The sequence below is a fragment of the Perissodus microlepis genome, chromosome 15 (genome assembly GCF_051167445.1).
Source record: "Perissodus microlepis isolate ML-2025 ecotype Zambia chromosome 15, ASM5116744v1, whole genome shotgun sequence".
Classification (NCBI taxonomy): Eukaryota; Metazoa; Chordata; class Actinopteri; order Cichliformes; family Cichlidae; genus Perissodus; species Perissodus microlepis.
Window position 1 is genome coordinate 30,870,061 of NC_140475.1, and position 21,096 is coordinate 30,891,156.

General features: G+C 41.9%; 2 protein-coding genes across 3 annotated transcripts in view; one reads left to right on the forward strand and one right to left on the reverse strand.

The window, feature by feature from the left end:
- The window catches only part of ddhd1b (DDHD domain containing 1b), a 36,818-nt gene extending 28,556 nt beyond the window's left edge, over positions 1 to 8,262 (reverse strand). The window contains exons 1-5 of the mRNA XM_084952998.1: positions 7,297 to 8,262; positions 5,322 to 5,498; positions 4,768 to 4,896; positions 2,653 to 2,800; positions 2,433 to 2,542 (exon numbers count right to left, since the gene is read on the reverse strand). Coding sequence (XP_084809124.1) covers positions 2,433 to 2,542; positions 2,653 to 2,800; positions 4,768 to 4,896; positions 5,322 to 5,498; positions 7,297 to 8,011 — 1,279 coding nt within the window. The 5' untranslated portion in view covers positions 8,012 to 8,262. The remainder of the gene's footprint in view (positions 1 to 2,432; positions 2,543 to 2,652; positions 2,801 to 4,767; positions 4,897 to 5,321; positions 5,499 to 7,296) is intronic.
- A 4,110-nt stretch (positions 8,263 to 12,372) lies between these two features.
- cgrrf1 (cell growth regulator with ring finger domain 1) lies at positions 12,373 to 21,019 on the forward strand. Of its 2 annotated transcripts, none has more exons than XM_084952847.1 (6): positions 12,373 to 12,492; positions 15,427 to 15,563; positions 15,911 to 16,088; positions 17,998 to 18,145; positions 18,553 to 18,660; positions 20,019 to 21,019. In XM_084952847.1, exons 2-6 carry the CDS (start codon positions 15,503 to 15,505, stop codon positions 20,319 to 20,321), a joined length of 798 nt encoding a protein of 265 aa, XP_084808973.1. In that variant the 5' UTR covers positions 12,373 to 12,492; positions 15,427 to 15,502; the 3' UTR covers positions 20,322 to 21,019. The 2 variants fall into 2 exon arrangements, with proteins under 2 accessions (XP_084808973.1, XP_084808972.1); XM_084952846.1 differs by lacking the exon at positions 12,373 to 12,492 and adding an exon at positions 13,174 to 13,419.
- Positions 21,020 to 21,096: the final 77 nt, after the last annotated feature.

The following is a 21,096-nucleotide window of genomic DNA, read 5'->3' on the forward strand; positions in this document are numbered from 1 at the left end:
AGAACCTCAGAACTTGAAAACTATTTGTGTGGAAGAATGATCAAGCATCACACTGCATGTGACTAGTTTCTCCATACAGGAGGCATCTTGAAGCCGTCATCACCAACAAAAACATTTGTACAAAGTGGTAATTGCATTTCGGTAAGCATGTTCAATACCTTTTTTTGGTGTAATTTCTCATTATTACACATTAACTACTTAATTTATAGATAGATAAGATACTTTTATTAATGCCCATGGGGAAATTGACTTACAGCAGAAGACACCTGACATTCAAAAACACCACATAAAAAACAAACACATAACCTTAAAAAACATAAGCACACAATACGTAGACACTTTGGCTTTCCTTACATCTTAGGGATGATTTTATACCACACCAATTTGGCAGCCTATGTGTTGCTCATGTTCAGAATTTTGATGGCTTGAGGTAAAAAAAAGATCATTTGGACGTATTTTCTGTGAACAAAGTGGGACAATAGCGCTGTGCAGATGATAATAGTCCAATAATAGAAAAGGTAAGTGGATGCCTTACATCACTCACAATAGTATTTGCTTTACACCATACCCAGTCCCTAAAAATGCTTTCTAAACTTGCAGTTTAGAAATGCAATAGCAATGCAGTTCCAAGCAGCTTACTAGCTAGTATCACTGTCTTTCTAGTCATCTTTTTCTGTGCCTCAGAGACATTTTCCAAACCAACAAATAATACAAGAACTAAACACACTTTTAATAAAAGCCCAACAAAACATATGAAGCATTTTAGTTATGTTTTATGGTCGAGCATAACGCCCAGCCATTTGTATTCAGTCACACACTGGATCAGCTCTCCATTTATGAATTTAGGCTGGGATACTGGATTCCTCCTAAAATCTACTGGCATTTGGTCTTTGTGGTGTTGAGGACAAGATTTGCCCTCTCACACCATTTAATAAAATATTCAAGAACTGGCCCATCCTCCCCATCATACACGAGGCTCTCTAAAGCTGTATCATCTGCATAATTAATAAAAAGTCTGTTTTGAAAGGTGCTATTACAAGACTTGGTAAACAACAATGGAGATAAAACAAAGCCCTGAGGGGAGCCTGTTGAAATGGTCAGTTTGTCAGAAAGTTGAGTGACCATTCTGACCAGCTGTGTTCTACTCCAAAGAAAATCAATAAGCAAAAATTCTTTTCCCAATTTATCTGCTAAAATAATCAGTAAGATTGTGTTAAAAGCAGTGGAAAAGTCCACAAATAAAATCTTGGCATGAGTCTTTGCTTTTTCCAGATGAGCATGTAGTAAGCAGCAAAATTAATACAGCATCTTCCACCCCTCTCTAGGGTTGATAAGAAAATTGCATGAGGTCTATAAGACCTTGAGTTTTTGGTACCATGTACCTTTTCACCACGTTTCAAACATTTTATGACCAGAGATGTGGGTGCAACTGACCTGAAGTCTTTTGGACCCAAAGGTCTAGGGAACTTTGGAACAGGAATAGTTACTGACACTTTCCAGATATTTGGTATCATATGACTGTTAAAAGAAAATCAAACAAAAAAATTGAAAAATATTTTCAAATATTTTTCAAATACTCCCACAGACATTGTCAGGATCTGAACTTTTTCGGGGTTTACAGCCTCCGAAAACTTGCAACACACTTGATTCTGTAATAAAGTCCAAGGGAGGAGTTGGTGAGGAGGGCAACTCAACAGGTCATTTCTGCTGCCACTATCAAAGCAGCAGAAAAGGATGTTTAGCTGATTGGCCATCTCCAGACCCTCACTAACCTGCAAGTTGAGGGAAGCCTTTCCCCTACCTTGATGTGGGACATTTATCATGGTTTTGATACTCTGCCGCGCTTCTCTGGAATTACTAGATGTCACAGCACCCTCTAACTTTTGATTGTACTTTTAATTTGTCTCTGGAGGTCACTTCTGGCTATGTCATCATAGTCTTTAAAAGTCTTTTTCTCCATTTGCATAACCTTTATAAGTTTTGGATGGGATCACTAAATTCACACAGAAATGTATATAATCAGTCACCTGTTTGGTACAGTCATTAATGTTAGCACTTTCAAATACTTAGACATCTATGGTTTGATTTCTTTGCATGTGTGGATTGGATGGGTTGTTACCAACATCTAGTGAGAATTTTATGTCATTAGCGCCTCTAGAAATATAAATATATTTTATATAGAAAAACTGATGTGTTCAATGCTTATTTACCCACTATATATGTTCAACATTTGATATAGAAAAAAAATATGCTGAACAAAAATAAGATTTACTAAATATTTATGCAAATTTTGATCCTGTTTCAGAAGATGAAACTCTGAGTCAGTTTAATGTAAAGTGTTGTAAGCAGGCTTTTCACACGTGCTGTAGCAGAAAAAAAAACTGCATAATAAGCTTGTGAGCAATCCAAAACAAAAGTGTTGTAAAACATACCTCCATCGAGACACAGTTTGGACCTCCACTCCACAGGAAGGAACTCTACATGCTCTGTGGTGCGATCTGAGAAGTGTTTCTCCTCCATCTTTCTGGCAGCATCTCTCATCCTATCCAGCAATTAAAAATAAATAAATAAATAAATAAACTGTTACTTCCAAAATTACTCTAATTTTAATTTGTTATCTGTTCTTGCAATGGAAACACCATAATTTCTCACATGCTGGTGTTCCTGATAATGCGACCCTGGTCCATCTTCTGGCCAATGCCATGCACCACAAATACAATGTGTGTGGTTTCAGGTGGGGTGTCTTCGGGTGCAGCCTCTTCCACGTACCCTCGATGGAGACGTGTCCCACTGCTGGAGGCTGAGGACGTGAGAGACAGGTACAGGGCTGTGAAAAAAGTATTTGCTCTCTTCCTGGTTTTTTTTAGTCCATCCAGCCATTCATCCATTTTCTTCTGCTTATCCGGTGCCAGGTCGCGGGGGACACAGTTGAATGCCTTCTTCACATGTATACTGGTTAGTCAAACTCCCATGCAACCTCAAATATCCTCAAAAGGATAGGGAGCTAGTCCAGTGTTACATGACCAGGACGAAAACTGCATTGTCCCTCCTGTATCCGAACTTTGACTAATGACCCTACTTTCCACCACCCCCCCTATAGTTGGAGAACCACTCTGGTCTGCCAATACAACGGTACCACTTGAGATCTCCACATGACATTGTAAGGCTGTCAACCAAGACAGCCTTACAACATCCAGAGACTTCAGGAACTCAGGGTGAACCTCATCCGTCCCAGGGGCTCTGCCACCAAGGAGCTCAGTAGCCTCACCCCCAGTGATGAATGAGTCATGCCCCTCATCTGCTTCCTCTATGGAAGACCTTCCAGTGTGATTAAGCAGGTCCTCAAAGTATTCCTTCCACTGCCTAACAATATCCTCGGTTGAAGTCAGCACACCACCACATTATTCACCGTGTGGGTAGAGCACTGTTTTACCCCTCCTGACTCACATGACGGTTTGCCAGAACCACTTCAAGGCAGTCCAAAAGTCTTTTTTCATGGCCTTACTAAACTCCTCCCTCACCCGAGTTTTTGATTTAGCCACTGCCTAAGCCACATTCCACTTGTCCTGCTGGGACCCATCGGCTGTCTCCAAAGTCCCACAGGCTAACCAAGCAGAGTAGAATTCCTCACCAATGGAGGTGCGGAACACGGTCCGTTCTGACCATGTCCCCAGTCTCCCTCGGAATGCTGTTGAAGCTCTGTCAAAGGTGGGTGCTGAAAATCCCACATCAGCGTTGAAGTCTCCCAGTTGCACAACAGAGTCCTTAGGTGGAGCACCCTTAAGAACCCCACCCAGGAACTCCAAAAGGCCAAGTATTCTGAACTGTTGTTTGCCACATAAGCACAAACAACAGTCTTCATCCGTTCCCTGACGCAAAGGCATAGAGAACAAACACTTGCACTCACAAGGGAAAAATCCAACATACAGGCAGCAAGCCAATGAGATACCAAGATACCCACCCCAGCCCACTCCCTCTCACCAAGGGCAACACTAAACAGGGGCAGAGTCCAGTCCCTCTCAGGGAGACTCGTTCCAAAGCCCGAAAGAGTCAATTGAGGTGAGCCCGATTATATCTTGCCAGTTGCTCTCAACCTAATACACTAGCTCAGGCTCATTCCACCAGACAGGTGACATTCCATGTCGTGATCACCAGCCTCGGTAGCCAGGATTGTTTTAGTTTGCTGCACAAATGTTTAAGAACATAAAACAAATTCTAAAATATAACCTGAGTAAATAAAAAATCAGCTCAATATCACAAGCAACACACAGGTCTGGTTACTGCCAGATATACTTAATTGCTTAAATATCGCTTACCTAATCATTTAAATCACTTAAATAGAATCTCTCTGACAAAGCAAACTAGGCAAAAAAAAAACAATTTTGAATATCAAAACAGCAAGTCCACCTCTGAATGGCTGAAAAAAACAAAAACAAAATTAAGGTTTTGGAGTGGCCTAATCAAAATCCAGTCTTTTTTGTTGAAATTTTGTTTAGTTTCTGACATATTTCAGCTCAGAAGGACACACAAACATTATCCTCGTCTTTGCAGCAGCTGGAGTTCCTTGGTGACTACTACTGTCCTGTTTCCCTGATCCTGCATGGAATGTCAGCAGTACTCACCAGGTCAGCTTCGTGGGGTGCACCCCATTTCTCACCCAGTGACAGCTGGGATAGGCTCCAGGGTCAGATCACCCTGAATTGGATAAGCAGAAGAGGATGGATAGAATTCTTGGAATAGACAGAAAGTGTTAATCATCCTATATACCTTTAGAGAAGCCCAGTTTCTGAGTTACAGTACGTGCAATCTTCGAGGTGGTGGCATCGCTGTACAGATACACCTCATCCACACTGTGCCAGTCCACATGACTCCTGTTCAGCTTCAGACTGTGGATAGCTGTGAGAAGTCACACTGTAATTAAGAGCAACTGCCATAATTCATGCAGAATAATTAATTCACCAACTCCCATGACAGTATGCAGAATTGGAGTTAATGGGATCACTGCATTTTAAAATTTGTTACTTTTTGTTGATTATGAAAATATTTGACTTGTTATATATTCTTATTCCCATGGACAGATATAACTGCTGTGAAAACAGGATTTCCCAAATCTGGAAATATCTTATTTTATTACAGATTTTAGAATCAATAAACCCATGCATTATAGCATCACTTGACTTGTTTTGTGAACTTGCTGTAAAAGACAATTCTGGCCAACAGAGACACACATCTACAGACATGGTTGCAAACACTCATCTTCTTTGCCTGACACACACACAATGGCATCTCTCTGTCTTTCCTGTCTGTTTTAAATTCCCTACCGTCCTTGCTGTCCACTGTGGTGGTCACTGCCTCGATCTCATAGGTGTCCCTCATCTGTTGCCCCCGGAAGCATAAAAGGTGTTCCTGCTCAATCAGATCACTCTCATCCTCCTCCAGTGGAAGCCAAGTTCCATCAATGAACCACTGGCCCCTCATCACAGGAATTCGGTCTTGCTCTGTGGAACAACATGTGAAGTTTATAAAAACAAAAATTGTAATCTAAGACAGAATGTTGGATCCCAGTAACAGTAAAGAGGAACAAATTTTGAAAACATCAAACACAAAATTTTAAATTATAAATATCTGTCTGTCTGTCTGTGTGTGTGTGTGTGTGTGTGTGTGTGTGTGTGTGTGTGTGTCTCTAATCTAAGAATACTAAGCAAATGTGTAATTATAGGTTCAATTTAGAATTGACCCAAATTAGTTCATTAATATATTAATATATACACTATCATTAAAAAGTTTTAGAACATCCCGACAGAGAAATTGCAAAGAAAGTCAAAGTGTAAGTGAGTACAGTTTCCTTCACCAACAAAAGGCACTCAGAAACTGGGGCAAACGCTGACAGGAAGAGGTCTGGCAGACCTATAGCCACAACTGAATCAGAGGACAAGTTTCTGAGAGTTAACGGCTTGTGTGATAGTCGGCTCATGGGACAACAGCTTCAAGCACAGCTTAATAGTGGTCATAGTAAGCAAGTATCACTTTCAACTGTGAAGAGAAGACTTCGAGCTGCCGGTTTGACAGGACGTGTTGCAGCAAGAAAGCCATTGCCAAGAAGTCAGAATAAGACAAAGAGGCCATGAAACACAGCCATTGGACTACTGAAGACTGGAAGATGGTATTATGGACTGATGTGGAAGAGGAAGTGTGATGGTCTGGGGCTGTTTTGCTGGATCCAGACTGGTGACTTGTACAGAATAAGAGGCACCCTGAACCAACACGGCTACCACAGCATTCTGCAGCACCATGTAATATCCACTGGTATGTGTCTAGTTGGTCAGGGGTTCATCCCACAGCAAGATAAAACATAAGTCCAAGACCAGACCAGACCAGGCCAGACCAACCTCAGAAAAAAGAACAAGATAGTAAGCTTGAAAATATGGAGTGGCACAGTCCAGACCTAAACTCCATCGAACTGGTTTGGGATGAACTGGACAGAAGACTGAAAGCAAAGCAACCTACAAGTACCACACATTTATGGGAACTTGTGCAACAGATATGGGAACTTTGTGGAAAAATATTTTATGTCTATTGTAGAAAGAATGTCCCGGGTTGGTCAGCTGTTATATCTGCCAAAGGGGGCTACTTTGATGAGTCAGAAGTTTAGAATAAATGTTGGTCTATAAATTAATTCCATGGTTTCTTTTTTTTTTTAACTCTAATGTCTTATTTGTACTATGCTTTCATTTCAGAGTGTAATAGGAGAATAAAGCGCATAACTTTCAATAAAAAACTAGAAAAATTGCAGTGTTCCAAACCTTTTGACCAGTAGTGTGTATATATGTATTCCTGCTCTCTGCTCTACATCCCTGTAAAGTATTGCTGTTGTGTTGGACAAAGTCTTGAGAAGTCTCCTTCTAATATACGACTAATTGTGCGGAAACAACCGTATTAATGTCTCGTTTCAAAGAGCATGTCTAAAAACATGCTTGTTAACTGAACTGGTAGTTGGAACGTGGCCACGGATGTGAGGCAGATAAAGTACTTAATGTGTACAGAATAAAGCGCTGTGTGAATGCATGGCTCAGTGTGGCTTTTGGTCTAAAGCACTTTGGGTGGTCAGTAAGACCATGACGATGTCAGTAACAGAGGACGTTTTTGCAGCAGCCTATTAGCGCAGTCCTCAGAGCTCAGAGGTGACAGAGTCAGCAGCAGCAGAGGTTTAATTTTCTTAGAAGTGGTCAAAGATACTGACAGCAGAACACGTGCTAACAGTCCTAACAACAGCTATGTCATTACTGAGATGCTCACGGTTCCAATAAACAGGGTAGCATTCCTTTTCTTTGATATCCACTTCATAAAGGCCCCCTCTGACACACACTGCCTCCACGCTGGTGCCGCCGTTGTGGACCGGCTCTGTGATTTGCTCTGACACTGAGAGCTGTTGCACTGCCGGTTCCGCCCTGAAACTTGCACTGTCCACGGCCGAGCTTTCCGGCTGCAGCTCAGAGGACCCGGTTGTCTCCTTTTCGTCGGCTTCATTGGGATCCACGGCCTTATCCTGGTTCTGGTCAACGAGCCGCCGGTAGATGATCTCGATTTTTAAAGAATCGTGTCCGACGAAAGGCTTCCACGTCCGTTTGTCCTCTTTGTAAAACCAGCGGACCTCCTCTGGCCCCAGCTCTGTAACGATGTCACCGCGGTGCCGGGAGCTGTTGGACCGGATGCGCTTTTTGGTTGTAAGGTTGCCATCGCTTTCGGTGTAGTTTGGCTCGAAATCCAGATAGGATGAGGCAGAATATTCAACCCGATCCAGGCCCAACATCATCCCATCCAAGGGCAGACGCGTGTCCAGTAAGCTGGACTGTGCCGACTCCTGGTCCCCATCACCGATGCTGTCCGCTAACACGCTGTCGTCAAAACCGGACACAAACACATCGTTTGCCATGTCCCACTCACTGCTGCTCACAGAGTTATTCTCGGAGCTCTGCTGCCGAATAGTCCCTTTTTCCTTTATACTGCTCATTTTTAGAGTCCACAGGAAAACTCACAATGATGTCCTCCCACCAGACCAGTGGACCCGATTAACGGTTTACTTTTCTGCACCTACTTACTGTCTTTCTTGCCATTATAGCTACACATTAAAGCTGAACAAAGTGAAGATAAATCCCTGCTTTCCTGGCCCCATTTGCATCCTCCTTTCTCTGATAATGGCTGGAATAAACACAATAAGCTATGATGGGATTCGCAGTCGCTCCCTAGTGTTAGGTAAAATACGAAAAGTGCAACTTCCTGTTCAAACGTTCAAAATAAACAGATTTTTCACAATAAGACGAAAATTGTAAACCCAACTAACGCGTGCGAGCAGGACGCACACAACGCGCGTGCGTCCTGCGCGCGGTGAACTTACACATCCAGCTACAGACCTTTAATTTGAAGATCAGTCTGTTTTTTCACTCGTTTATTCAAAATCAGGTCAAACAATCGTCTGACATTTCATCTTATACTGTTTAGAATTTTGCTAAACTGACTATTAACCTGTCGTCGTGTCAAAATTAAATTCCAAAATACAATTGTTTGTAATAGCAGGAATCCCACGGTGCATCCAGTTCAATTAAGTTTTAGTTATCCCGCGCCAAATCACAACAACAGTCGCCTCAAGGATCGCTCGATCCAGAAAGTATTTACAGCGCTTCACTCGTACCAAATGTTGTAATGTTACAGCCTTATTCCGAAATGGATTCATGACAAAGTGAAATTCCAGGATTCCAGTGAGCGCAGTGACCTCTATCATCCATAAATGGACTCTTCCTAGAGTTGGCCAAGCTGACCTATTTGTTAACAGTGCTCACAACAATTTTTCGAGTATGCAAATATCTCATAAACAGAGAAGCCATGTGAAATAAATGGAACCCAAACTCCAGTCTCAAACATCATGCCCCAGTCACACACAATATTACATCCATGAGGAAAGTTTATCAGCTGAACAGCACATGACATGCAGTTTCAGATTCAGGGGCAATTCTAGGATCAAATCTTTAGGTGGCTCAGCCCCTGTTCATAATGTCATGCATAAAGTCCTGAAATTAATATTAATTGAATATTCTGCTTTCACACTGGGTAAACAAACAAACAAACAAAACCCCTCAGTTATTAATGGATGCTTACACAGCTACAATATTCATTTACAACAGTGTCATATTTGCTATGTCCACCTCCAGACTGTCACAGAGCTTTGCACTGCTACAGATAGACAAGCACACAGCTCCTCCCCTCAGTGAGAGGTTTGTAACACTGAACAGTACTTTAAGAGGAATTCAAAGAGGTCAGTAAAGGTGTTTTTCAACAGCTTTGGAATATTAAACAGTTTTCATGAACATGGGTGTAAACCTGGCTGGCACACACATTAAGATAAACTCTTTAACTAATAATAGTTAGTCGCCTGTTATGATTAATGTAGTGGCAAGTAGATTTCAGGTTGCAGATGGAATATTAAGCTGTTTAGATGTGGAGAACATGGGGCAAACCAGGAGTGTTGCTGGCAGTGCACAGCACCAGGGGAAGCTGAGAGCTTCGAGAAGTAATCTGAGCAAACAAAGACTGAAATGTGGACCAAAGCTGTGGAGTCAAATGGGTTTCCATCCATCCTAAAGATCTGAGCTGAAGATTTAAAGCTGCAGACTGAAGCTGGTCTTATGCTCCTCCGTTTTATGCTGTCTGCTGCACTCCAAGATTTGGGCCACTCTTGCTTGCATTGTTGTTGGTCAGTCCACCAGCTACAGAGAAGAATGAAGTTATAACATTCAAAGATCTGAAAGCGAGAGTTAAAAAATATGAAAAGTGTGCACCGCAGCCACTGTCTGTCGGCAGGGCAAAAAGGAAGGGGATTAAATATAATAAAAAGACAGAAAAGCATGCTGTATGGTCAACTGCTGCACAAAATATAGTTGATAATAGGAGTGAGAAGGGACAATAATTTCACCCTAGTGCATGTGGATATCACTTTGTATTAGTTCTGATGGATTGTGCAACACGAAATCCCAAAGCAGTGCTACTGTGCACCTTTTTTTTTTTTTTTTTTTTTTTTTTACAAAGAGTGTTGCACAGGTGTGGTTTCAGGCCATTTTCTGAGTTGGCATCCCGAAAGAAATACTGACTGACCAGGACACATCGTGTATGTCTCGCACACTAAAAGAACTGCGTGAATTATTGGGAATTACCTTTGAGAAAGTCATTGTGTTAGACCTAAAGAAAGAAAACTGGAAGCAAGGTCCAAGCCCAACTAAAATGAGATTTAATACATTCTGGACACTCTGAGGGCAAAGCTTCACATGTTAGGGGTGTAGATCTCCTGGAGCACCATTTGGAGACGGTTACCCTACAGGTTACCTGAGCATTAGGGACAATTTGTTCAAAGAAATTGTCTGAAATGCTAAAAATGTGAGTAATAGAAGAGTCACACAGTGCCTGGTGTAGCCCCGTAGTTCTTGTAGTAAGGAAACATGGATCTATCACAAGGTGAATGAGGTGTCACAGTTGATGCATATCTGATGCTTCGGTCGACTGTGTGAAGACTCGCCTGATTCACCCGATTCACTCATATCCATGTGTATCAGGGTCGACGACGATGCTTGGTTGCATCGGGGCAGACAACAGGCTTGGCAGCTTCGTGACTACAAGATGGCTGCAAACAGACAGAACAATGACCTGTGGCATTTGTATAACCTGTATAACTGTGGTCACATACAACATTTGTGCCCAGAAATGCTTTAAAATGTTAATTGGTGTAATAAAGGTTCTCAAATAGAAATAAAAACAGGGTTTTTGCAGTATGGTGTGTGGACGTACTCTTTGTCTGAAGGTTGCTAAACTCTTGAGGGACACTTATTGCAAAACATAAATGGTGACTCAGGTTATGCACTATGCCAGCTTTTCTTTTTGATTACTTCATTGTTCAGTAACTATCAATATGTGAAGGAGCTCTGATGGTAACAATGGAGCTCCAACTTCCAGCGAGAACATTACAGTCAGTCAAATTCAGACAGATCATTATTACAGTACAGTCGCAGAAACACTATTTTGTAGCCGATGACCTCGCAATTCTAACTTAACTACATCTCAGGCACACTTCCCATAATATTCGGCATAATTTGGAGTATTATCTGGAAGTGGAAAATTCAAAATGCGTCTAATCTCCATGTTATTGAATGTACTTCTCAAAAATACAGCAGGATGTGGTACTCTGTTCTGCATTTCCTCCTGGTTGTTGTAATGAATAATCACATTGCTGGTTTAATGCAAACTTTGCAGCTGAGGTCCTAATCCGATGCACTATCTTCTACATTGTTTTGGTATAAGGTTACCTAAGGGTTGACAGTGACAAAAATTTGGGAAGCACTGGACTTCTGAATTTTCACTTAGTATATTTATCTCACTTAAGAGCTCATCTGGTATTTGAATCTCAGATTCTAATCGCAAGTCTTCGAGAGCCTAGTTTCTGGGTGTCAGCAGAAATGTTTAGTAAAAAGGCGATTTCAGACTGATCTATCTCCACATTCAAATGTAAAATAAAACTATTTCTAAAAATACACATACATAGAACGGTATTCTTTCTTTAATATTAACATTGCTTAAGTCACCAAACACGTTGTGCAGCATAATAAAGACACACATTGCTGTCCTGGACCAGCTGTTATATGAGAGATTGAGAGATGGTCTCATTTTTGTTTCTTTAATGTTGTCTAAAACACCATCATCAGTAAAAAATTAATTACACATTCATCTGTATTTTGAATGGGGAAATCAGAGTCTGAAAGAGTAAACAGTGAAAAACATTTCAAACACGTAAAGAAAGGCTACACCATGTCAGAGGAAGCTACGATATCAAATGTATCAGCTACCGTTTCTTAGTCTTCAGCTTTGTACATATGTAAAACTGTATTAAGGTGCTATTGGTGACTGTCAAACCTTTGAGTCGCCGAGCAGCTGAATAGGGGAATAATGTTGACGCGCCCGCTGTTCAACACGTAAGTCAAGGTTCCAGGTTAAAACTCCTTTATTTGTTATCAAATCCTTAAAATCCGTAGAAAAACAGTGATCAAAATAAACATTCTAAGCTTGAGCGGTCAGCAAAAGTCGACTTCCCCCATCACCCACTCATTCACAAAAATTCCCTCGGGACGCGAACAGGTGATATAGCAATCACTATTACTATTACCGACACCACGTGACCCAAAGCTACGCCTATCCACAACAGGTGCTATAATTCCCCTGTTATCAAAACGCTGACAAAAGGCATGAAAAATTTACTGGAGGTTTTATGATTTAAAACATAAAACCTCTTCTTCAGAAGGCCGTAAAATCAGTTACGTTTCCCACTGGTCAGCTCAAAGCCATTCTCCCCGCTCTCTTGTTGGTCTAAGCGAAAGCCTGCCTATCCCATATTGCTTTATTGGTGATTCAAGGAGGAGCTCCCAGACAGCCAGTATCGTCAGGTGTGGACTTGAGGTTTGTGAGTTGGTGTGAAAAAGTTTTCACCCCCTTCCTGATCTCATATTTTTTGGTGTATTTTCCACATTTAAAAGTTTTAGATGATCAAACGAATTTAAATATTAGAGAAGGATAACACAAGTAAACACAAAATGCAGTATTCCATTATGATTTTTTTGCTTCTACGGTCATAAATCACAGGGCCAGAACTCACTTTCTAAAAGTACTCTTATCCCTCCTTAGCATGAATGGAAAATGCAGTTAACATTTACATGATATGCGCAACTTTCTTGCTACTTTGTTGTTATTTTCGTGAATGGTCGGATGATCCGTCACAATGAATTATGGGGCGGCGTTTCCAGTGTATCCTCTGCTAAAGGAAGTGCTGATGCTTCTTTCCTTAGTATTTGGAGAATATGAACAGCTCTTACTTACTATGACAGCCACAGAGATACTTCCGGGAGTGAAAGTTATCAGACTGTTTCAAATTATGGAAGAGGATTAAAGTCACTGGGGAAAAATAAAAGTGGGCACATCTTTTATTTTTTTTCCAGAATTCTGAGAAAAAAAGTTAGGTTTCTGCCTTTTTTCTCAAATATATTTTTTCAGACATTTTCTCAAATTTTTGTGATATTTCACTCCACACCAGTTGGTGGCGGTAATGCACCATTTTGCTGTTTGACAACCACCAATACATAATAAAAACAAAAAAGAAGAAGAAGCTATTTCCGTGTTACGTCTCAGTGAAAACCTTGCTAAGCAAGATGGATTATTGGAATGAACCCAAGGTGTTATATGAGGTTTTTTAAATAAACACGCTTATTCTTGAAGCTGATGTGAAATGGCAGGGGTGTTTCTAGCCACACTCTACGAGTACTCTCCGCTCTTTTATATTAGTGTGGTGTCGCTTTGTTTCGTTGTAACCGCTGCTATGGTCCTCGGCTGGTAAGTTGTATTTAGCTAATATAGTTAGCCACACTTTGATATATAATTTACATTCGTTGTCACCACACAGGTACCCTTCGACTTTATATATTAACGACTTGAATGTGGCCTTCATAATATAACATGGCGCAGCGTGCTGTAATATGTCTATCAATCATCTTGCTTATTTTGTGTTGAACAAAATACTTCATTGACCTTTAATTAAAATAATCCAAACTATTTTTTACAGTCCATTAATTTTCACGGTTTCAGAACGAACTGGAGAAACTATCATAATTAAAAATCTGAGTTTAGTATCGTTCACATTGATACTTTAATCATAATATTTACAGTCACTAATGACTGCCTTAAGACTGGAACCGACGGGCAATAACAAATTTGATGATTTTTTTCCTCGGTGATGCTGACAGACAATCATAGTTTCTGCACTGAGCGATCAATCTGGGACTTCTGGGCTTTGTTATGATGTTTGTGTTCCGGTGATGTGGGTGAGCTTGATGGGTGTGAAAATGTTCTTACCACACTACCTGGCGTTATCTACGCTAGTGTACTCACCATTGCTTAAGTTTGGTTTCTGGGTCTCATCGGGGTGCACTTTAGGGCTGTGGGTATTATGAAAATTACTAGAACAACCTCACAAATGTGCACACACACACAACGAGGTGAAAAAAATAATGGGCTAGTGATGTTTCAAAATAATATTCGTTGTCAGAGGCCTCCACCTGTAGATGATAGTAAATATGACATGTGACTCTAGTAGCGCGGCTTACCATTTAATTCTTTTCTGATCCCCCGCCCAAAGGAGAAAAAATAAATAAAATCAATGTACAGGAGTCTGGTGTGGTTGTCTTTACTGTCCAAGTGGGTTAATACCGAGTGCTGTGAGCAGTGATGTGTCAGCAGGGAGCACACCTCTGTGGTCTTCCAGGTTTTCTGATTGCCACATGTAGTGAAGTTCTTACCTACAGTGACATCCTCTGTACACTGTGCAGTGTTGCTGGTTACTGTCTTCGCATACTCTTGGATGTTTATGTGGTCTCGCCGAGAGGCTTCACTCAGTGTGCCTAAAGTAGAAGTGCTAAGGCTGCATCCTCTGTTTGTCATTGGCTTTATGTGCTTCAGTGAGGTTTGTAAGCAGGTACAAGCATAATGGAAAGATGATCAGGTGGGGTCAGGGGGTTGCCTTGTATGCGTGTTGGTGGTTTGTGTACACCAAGAGTCCAGCATGTTCACCCCTCTGGTTTTAAAGTTGTTGTATTGCTTGAACTTGGGGAGCGCAGTCTTGAACCTGTTGTGGTTAAAATCCCCTCCAATCACTTCAAAGCTGCTAAAGTGTTTAGGTAGAAGCCCAATGTTGCTGTCGTGTAGTCCTCCAAGTGCCTAATTAGAAATAGCCTTAGCACTGGGAGCAGTGTACACAATGGCAGTGATAATAATGGTGAATGGCTGGTGTTTATACTGAGGAACTCTGCCATCTGTCATTTTTTCTCCTTGACAATTGGTTTTTCTTCCTCTGAAGTTTTTGCTCATTACCTGAATTTCTTTCATTTTGCAACCTAATAATTGCCTGTTATTCTTGAATATGTTATTCTGTGAAATGGACATGCAACACTTAGAAACAATTCAGACGTTGTATCTGGTTAGCTGATGAAGAAATAACAAATTGCTCATATGACCTGCATTTGAAGCTCTAAAAATTTGGGTCTCTGTATAAAGGACTGTAATTCCTCAATGCATTATTTTTGTTCAATCCTTTTACAATAAAGTTCAGAATCTGCACTTGAGTTGGATTTTTGATTGTTGACAATTGGTTGTAGAAACATTTCCAGGCATAACTGTGTCATGTTCTAGACTACAGTCAACATTGTAGCAGTTAATTCAGAAGAGCATGTTTCTACACAGCCAGCCAGTGTGTGCACCCCTCTGCATTTAATCGAATCGGTTTAGATTTAAGCGAGAACACCACCAGACAGAGAGACTCTGCTTACTCTCGCCTCTTTTCTGTAGGTTTGGCTTTGACGTTCCAGTTATACTTCGCAGCTATGATGAGCAAGAGCCCAGCTTACCAGCCGCTGAGAAACAGATGGTTCAGGTGACCAATCCCTTCGCCCTGGAGTTGGGTTCTGGATCAGCAAGTGTTACCGGTGAGAACAGATGAGGAATGAAATAATGCTGTTACTGGGAAAAGGTATTTTTTGGCCCAAAAGTATTTGGGGATGTGAAACTTCCATGCCTGCATCCAGAAACATCTGTTAACCCTCATATTCTAGTGTGTTTCCAGAGGATGGTGTCCAGCTGGATGTACTAAATAGAAAAAACTGTAAATCTATTGACTGCCAAGAGAATGTTTCTGTGTAGTCTATATAATTATCAAATTGATAATTATATAATCAATTTGATAATTATCAATTTGGTCTGCTGTTCAATGGAAAGAACTCTAAATGGTGATGCTGTGGAACACTGAACCTTTTTCTGGTTTTGCTCTGTTCAGACGGTGTGCTGGTGAGACCTTGTTGTCTGGAGTCCTGTGTCCTGAGCTGTTTCTGGGGCTGTGAGGTCAGTACCCTACAAGGAGTGCTACATGCCCACCAGCATGGCATGATGCTCAGCACCCACCAGCATTTCCAGGAAGCCCTGAACCTCCACTACTATTATTGCCAGAAATTCCAGTATCCTATTTGTTGCTAACCAAGTATCTCAGTGGTATGCCTCTGCCAAACAGTTTAGACTTGATCTTTGACCTGTGAGATCTAAAATTGTGTTGTTCAGTTGAGCTGGAGTGTAGAAATTTCTTCTTTCTTTTTTCACACTGTCTGTCAGTCTGTCACTCCCCTCTTCCCTCACTCCTGAACGAAACCCAAAGACACCTAAACTCCCCTACTTGGGGTGTCAACTCATCCTTGACCCAGGGTGGGCTCTCCACCCTTTTCTGGCCTCAGATTTAGAATGGGAGATTTTTATTCCTGCTATTTCAAACTCTGCTGTGAACCACTCTAGTGCAAGCTGGTGGCCACTACCACCTGATGAAGCCAACAGAACCACATAATCTAAAAAAAGCAGAGATGAGGCTGAGGCTACCAAAGTGGAAGCCTTCCGGCACCTGAATATGCCTAGAACTTCTGTCCATAAACATTTATTATGAAGAGAATCAGTGACAAAGAGCTCTAGCGGAGTAAAACACCTACCAGAAATGAGTCCGACTTATTGCTGCAATGCTGGTCTAATGTTCTACGACCAGGACGAACGCCACACTGTTAAGATTCAACTAATGGACAAATTGTCCTTTCCAGTATCCTGGAAAAGACCTTCATAGGGAGACTAAGGAGTGTGATCCCCTGTAGTTGGAGCACACCCTCTGGTCCTCTGGTGGGTGCCTCTTCTTAAAGATGGGAATCACCACCCCAGTCTACCATTCCAGAGGCACTGCCCCAGAAGTGTGATTTTATTTAGAAGTCTAATTACAAAACACCGCTCGCATTCAGACTCGACACCACTCGGCTGATCTTCCCTGTCACACCCCTGTAATCGATGTCATTGCCCACATGAGCTTTGAAGTCTCCCAGTAGGACGACAGAATAACCAGATGAACCTGCACCCACTCAGTGACTTCAGGAAGGCTGGATACTCTCAACTGTCTTTGGGCACACAAGTGGAAATGACAGTCAGGACCTGGTCCTCGACCTGAAGGTGCAGGGAAGCAGCACTGAATGGACTCTCATCCATTGGCGTAAAAAAACCAATATACTGTCAGCCATCTGAGGGGATACAAGAATTTCCACTCCTGCCTGCTGCCTCTCACAGAGGGCGACTCCAAACTGGAACAGATTCCAGCCCCTCTCTAGAAGACTGATTCCAGAGCCCAAGCCTTGCATTGAAGTGAGCCCGACTATATCCAGCCAGTATCACTCAACCTTACGCACTAGCTCAGGCTGTTCCATGTCGCAGCAGCCAGCCTTGATAGCCGGGCATCCAATTGCTAGGGCCTGTGCCCCTGCCCTCCGCTTGAAACACATTGCACCTGACCCCAACGCTGTGTCCTGGAGGGGGTGGGCGTGCCCATGTTGTCTTTTTGGGGCTCCTTTTCGCCCAGCTGGACCATGTGGGCTAGGGTCCGGTCATCAGACACTCTCCTTCAAGCTCTTTCTCCAGTCCTGGCAGGGTGCAGCTCTAGTAATCCTATTCTGGGCAGGGTCGACTGGTCCCCTGGTTTAGTTCCCTTCATAGGAGTTCACTGAATTTCTCTTCATCTGGCCAATTTGCCTTGGGACACGGTAACAAAAGCCCCCCAACAGCATAGTCCCTGGGATCACACAGTGGAGATGTGGCTTGTTTCCGCTTGTAGGAACCTTTGAGGTCCATTCAGGTGATTGGCACTGGACTAATTGTTACATGTGGTCTGTTTACGTTCTTGTGCCAGTGGCAGCAAAGTTTGTGTTATTAGTCATCAGTCAAAGCAATCATTTCTAACATTTCCGCTCTTTGACTCATTGAGCTTCATGCTTCATGTCTGCCTTATGAATGAAGACATGAAGCATGTCTTCATGTCTCCTGCCGTTAGTGTCTTTGACCTTCTCTCAGTATCAGCAGTGAAGATAGAGCGGAGCGGCACACACAGATCCCCGCTGATCAGGGCATCACTGATTTTGGACCACTGCCAAGACAGCGCTACCCTCTCGTGGCTGTGCTGACCCTGGAAGAGGCACAAGAAAGACACGTGAACGACATTGTGAGTTTAATCATTTAATTTATTTATTTTATAAACATCTCCAGTTTGTCTTAAGGCTCTTTATACTGTGAGGAGGAAACCCACACAGGAAGGCCCCAACTGGGATTTGAACCAGGAACCTTCTTGCTGTGAAGCAACACTATACCATCTTGCCTTCACTCAGGGTAACAGTGTGGTCAAAATGAAGAGGGGCGTGGGGGTAGAGAAAGTGGGCAGTGCATCATGAGAACTCCCCGAGCAGTCTGATCTAACCCTAACGATGAGTTTTATCTAATAAGAAAACTTAAAGTGTGTCAAAGTGGGAGCAGCCGTCAGTCAGAGAACAGCAACACTCACAGTGAGTTAAAAAAAAATGCAGATTTACATGGTGAACTGGTAGAAGTGATTGTAAATGTTTTCTCTTTCAGGTGGCTAGTGTCATAGTTATTCATGTTCCTGATGACAAATACAAGCTTTCTGCACGGATTCTCTTCCAGTACCTCCTCACCTCACAAGGGAGCATGTACGAGTTAAAGGTTGGTCACATCTTTTTCTGCGTGCATTGCTGCTCAATAATAATAATAATACTAATAATAATAATGCATTTGATTTCAAGGACACCATTAAAGGACACCATTAAATGTCAAAAATAACATAAAAGGTCCACTTCTTTGTACATTCTGATGTCAGTTTCATCAAACTGTCAGGACTTTGCTGTTATTTCTAGGTTGATGCTATTATTCTTATTAGTATTATTCCTTATACTGAGACCATTGTTATTCTGTCACTGACAAATTCAAAAACTGAGGTGAAGAATTGGCCAGAAAATGCATGAGAAGAACAAAACGGAATAGTTGTTGGCTTTGTTCAGTTATTTTTCACCCATGGTTTCAGAGGGGGTTGCGGTTATGACTTCATTTCCCACTGAAGCATAAATCCCAGTGACTCCTGGATTCTCCTGTGTCAGTGCAGCCAGCCAGCAATCAAGAAGCACTTGTGTTTAAAGGCCAAGAGTGAAAGTGGACAGTCTTTCCTTGGTTTTCACCATTAGAGTCATTGCTGCAGCCACGGCCAGCACAACAAAAAAGCAGCTTTTTTATTTCACCAACAATACAAACATCAGGAGGTTGGTTACTATTCTGTAGTGCCACATTATGGCTCTAAAAAGTTTGGGTTTAAACAGTTATTTCAAGGACAGTCTTAAATGTGACAGTTTTTTAGAGCAAGGCTCCATGTGGTAAATTAGGTTTCATTAATGCAGTGCTTCCTGCCTTCTGTAATGTGTGCTTTGAAGGAAAATGTATCATGATGTAGTGGTGTGTCAGTCAGGAACAAAATGTGTCTCTTTGAAGTTAACAATGGGACTAAGAGCTTTTTTTCTTTTTGTTTTAAGCAGTTACATTTATTTAGTTGTTTGATTGTCTTTTATTGTTTCACTGTAAACAATTCAAAATTTATAATCAGGGATTGTATGTTTTTGGCAAACTGAGATGGATGTTTGTTTTTGTACTTTAATAAGTCATTATATATAATAAACATTAGTCATTAATTATAGACATCATTTTACTTAAGTTTAGGTAATAAATTAACTAACAAAACCTCTGACGAGCTGCTTAGAAACCAAAAGAGCAGGCTCTCTTAGTAGAGCTAGAATTCCCGTCACTTGCAGGATGAACACTCAGATGAATTCACTGACTCTTCTTGCAGTTCTCACCCTGATGCAGATTAGTGCAGATGCCTATCAGGCAGATCTTGTGGCTTTAGACTAGCAAAATGTTACATATTTTGTGTCGTCTTTGTCAGTGTCAATACACGTGTGAAAATCTCCAGTTTGCCAAGCACTTAGGGCCTTGTTACAGCAGTTTAAGAAAAACCTATCTCTTGTCTCTTGCAGCCTCTTTTCATGTCTGCTGACAGCGGGGGGATGTCTGGGTCTGCTGATTCGGGGCACACTTTCACACCCAGTGACACTCAGAGCGAGGATCAGATCCCAGTGATGGAGGAGGAAGACTGGTCAGAGGGGACGGAGGGCAGAGACTGTGTGGTATGTCAGAATGCAGCAGTGAACAGGGTGCTGCTGCCCTGCAGACACGCCTGCATGTGTGACAGCTGCGTGTCCTTTTTCCAGCACTGCCCCATCTGTAGAGCCTTTGTCCAGGAGTCGTTTGCACTGACACAGAGCAATGACTGTCAGTGAACTGGTGGACATGATAGAAGAGATGACTACAAGGATCTGTCGCCTGTGTGACAGGTGTTTTGGTTAGCAGCAGATCAGACCTGTCTGTGCTCCTTTAAGGTCTGGTGGCTTTCTTTAAAACATTCTCCAGGACTTTACAGCGTTACCCAACTTCTGCAGTGCTTCAGCTAGCCTCTGGGATAGTTTCCTTTCTACAAGAGTGACATTGCCTCCACCATACATGGAAGGATGTTCTCGGGTTGTTCTGCAGTACTTTTGTTACACTCAACAGTTCCTTATGTTCACTCAGTTCTTCAGCAAACAGGAGTGTTCACAGTAATATTGTGATGTTTTCTGGCTCCTCTTGCTGAAAGTGGCATCACTGTGACCGCTTATGTTGTGGTTGTTACTCACAAAAGTAATGGATTAGATATTACTTGATAATCTTCCTAAAAGTAATACATTATATTACCTATATTCACCACTTTTGTGTTACTCCATAATTGTCTTATAGTTACCAGTTAATAATTTAAAGCTACAGTTCTGCACAACATGCATACAAGCTGTGTTGTACTTTTGACATATGAACAGAAAAACAGCCCAGAGTGATGGCCGGGGTGATTCTATGGTAGAAACAGGTGGAAGTGGAAGCTACAAGGTTATTGTTGGCTTTGTTTTTCTTGTCCTTTAATTCAATAAAAAGATTGTCCAGACCTGCACTCATCAAAGCTGTCAATCTCTTCATTTTCCACCTCCCAGAAACGAGCTGATTCAGCTGACTGTAGTGTGAGCATGC